Source organism: Austrofundulus limnaeus, unplaced genomic scaffold (assembly GCF_001266775.1).
Source record: "Austrofundulus limnaeus strain Quisiro unplaced genomic scaffold, Austrofundulus_limnaeus-1.0 Scaffold106, whole genome shotgun sequence".
In the NCBI taxonomy this organism is placed as follows: domain Eukaryota; kingdom Metazoa; phylum Chordata; class Actinopteri; order Cyprinodontiformes; family Rivulidae; genus Austrofundulus; species Austrofundulus limnaeus.
The window spans coordinates 143,614-145,180 of NW_013952508.1; the positions used below are offsets into that span (position 1 = coordinate 143,614).

At 49.3% G+C, this 1,567-nt stretch overlaps 1 protein-coding gene across 1 annotated transcript in view; it reads left to right on the forward strand.

Moving 5' to 3' along the window:
* Window positions 1-1,567, forward strand: part of myf5 (myogenic factor 5) — a 2,378-nt gene continuing 811 nt past the window's right edge. Inside the window, exons 1-2 of the mRNA XM_014013787.1 lie at window positions 1-552; window positions 1,299-1,368. Of these exons, the coding sequence (XP_013869241.1) occupies window positions 100-552; window positions 1,299-1,368 (523 nt within the window). The 5' untranslated portion in view covers window positions 1-99. The remainder of the gene's footprint in view (window positions 553-1,298; window positions 1,369-1,567) is intronic.

Genomic DNA, 1,567 nt, shown 5'->3' on the forward strand with positions numbered 1-1,567 from the left:
GGCAACAGACCCCTCATATCACTCAGAGGTCTCCTCTCTTCCACCCAGCACCTTTACCCTCGCTCCTTTTGCTTCCCGACTGCTCAAACGCCACAAGCCATGGATGTCTTCTCCCCGTCCCAGGTCTACTTCGACCGAGTGTGCGCCTCCTCTCCAGACAGCCTGGACTTCGGTCCCAGCGTGGAGCTGGCGGGCTCCGAGGAGGACGAGCACGTCAGGGCTCCCGGAGCCCCCCACCAGCCGGGACACTGCCTCCAGTGGGCCTGCAAGGCCTGCAAACGCAAGTCCAGCTTCGTGGACCGCCGGCGGGCGGCCACCATGCGCGAGCGCCGGCGGCTGAAGAAGGTCAACCACGCCTTCGAGGCGCTGAGGCGCTGCACCTCGGCCAACCCCAGCCAGCGCCTGCCCAAGGTGGAGATCCTGCGCAACGCCATCCAGTACATCGAGAGCCTGCAGGAGCTGCTGCGGGAGCAGGTGGAGAACTTTTACGGCCTGCCTGGGGAGAGCAGCTCCGAGCCGGGGAGCCCGCTGTCCAGCTGCTCTGATGGCGTGGTAAGACCCCTGATCCCCATGTTCAGAGGCCCGCAGGTGTTACTGCGGCTGCAGTCACACCAAGTAGGACAGGCCATGACTCCTTAATGCAAACATCTTTTTTAGTAGTTACACATTTTAAATGTTTTATTCTGCAGTTGATTCTGTTATTTAGTCTGAAGGTGACCACATTTCAGATCATACCAAACAACATAATCATGGACTGACTTAATGCTGTTCCCACCACTAAACACTTTATAGCCTTAATAAACCAAACTAAATCCACCTCACTGAAGCCTGGCAGGGAGGAAAACAAAAAAAACCCAGAGCACTCTGTCCCGCATTCCATCCGGACTGCATGTTCAACACCGCTGCCAGGATTTTCTGCAGATTTACTCGGAGAAAAGTGTCATCTTGCACAAACTGGTGTTGCTTCCACTGATACAATCGATTCGCCACAGTTGGGGCGAGGGGCTGGGGGGGACGGCGGGGCGGAGGGGTAAAGGGGCGCACACTCAGGAACCGCTTTGACTTTCAGATGGATGTGAAATAAAGAGGGCAATAACTTTGGAATTCAGGGATTTATTAGCCTGTCGAGAATATGATGAAGGGCACTGGTTGGTTTGCTATTTTTCTTTTTTTAAATTTTTTTTGGGGGCGGGGGGGTCTTTTCAGCTTATATTTGCGTGAATAAGCATCACATCACTGTTTTTTTAATGTGTGTATTTCTAACAGTTTAACTGTAAATTAATTTTTTTGTTTTTCAGGCTGGAAGTAACAGTCCAGTGTGGCAACACATGAATACAAACTATAACAGCTATTCCTACGGGAAGAACGGTAAGAGTTTCTAGGAGTAAAATGACTCCAATATTTTGTCTTTGAAGTGTTCTTGAGGACAATTATCGGGTTAAAAAACATAAATAAAAGGTTGGAGAAACTACACTCAAAAACAGATGTGGCGGATTTAATAAAAAATATGTAAACTGTTTATTTTACAATTACTTTACTTTGTAAATTTAAGTTAATGCATTACATT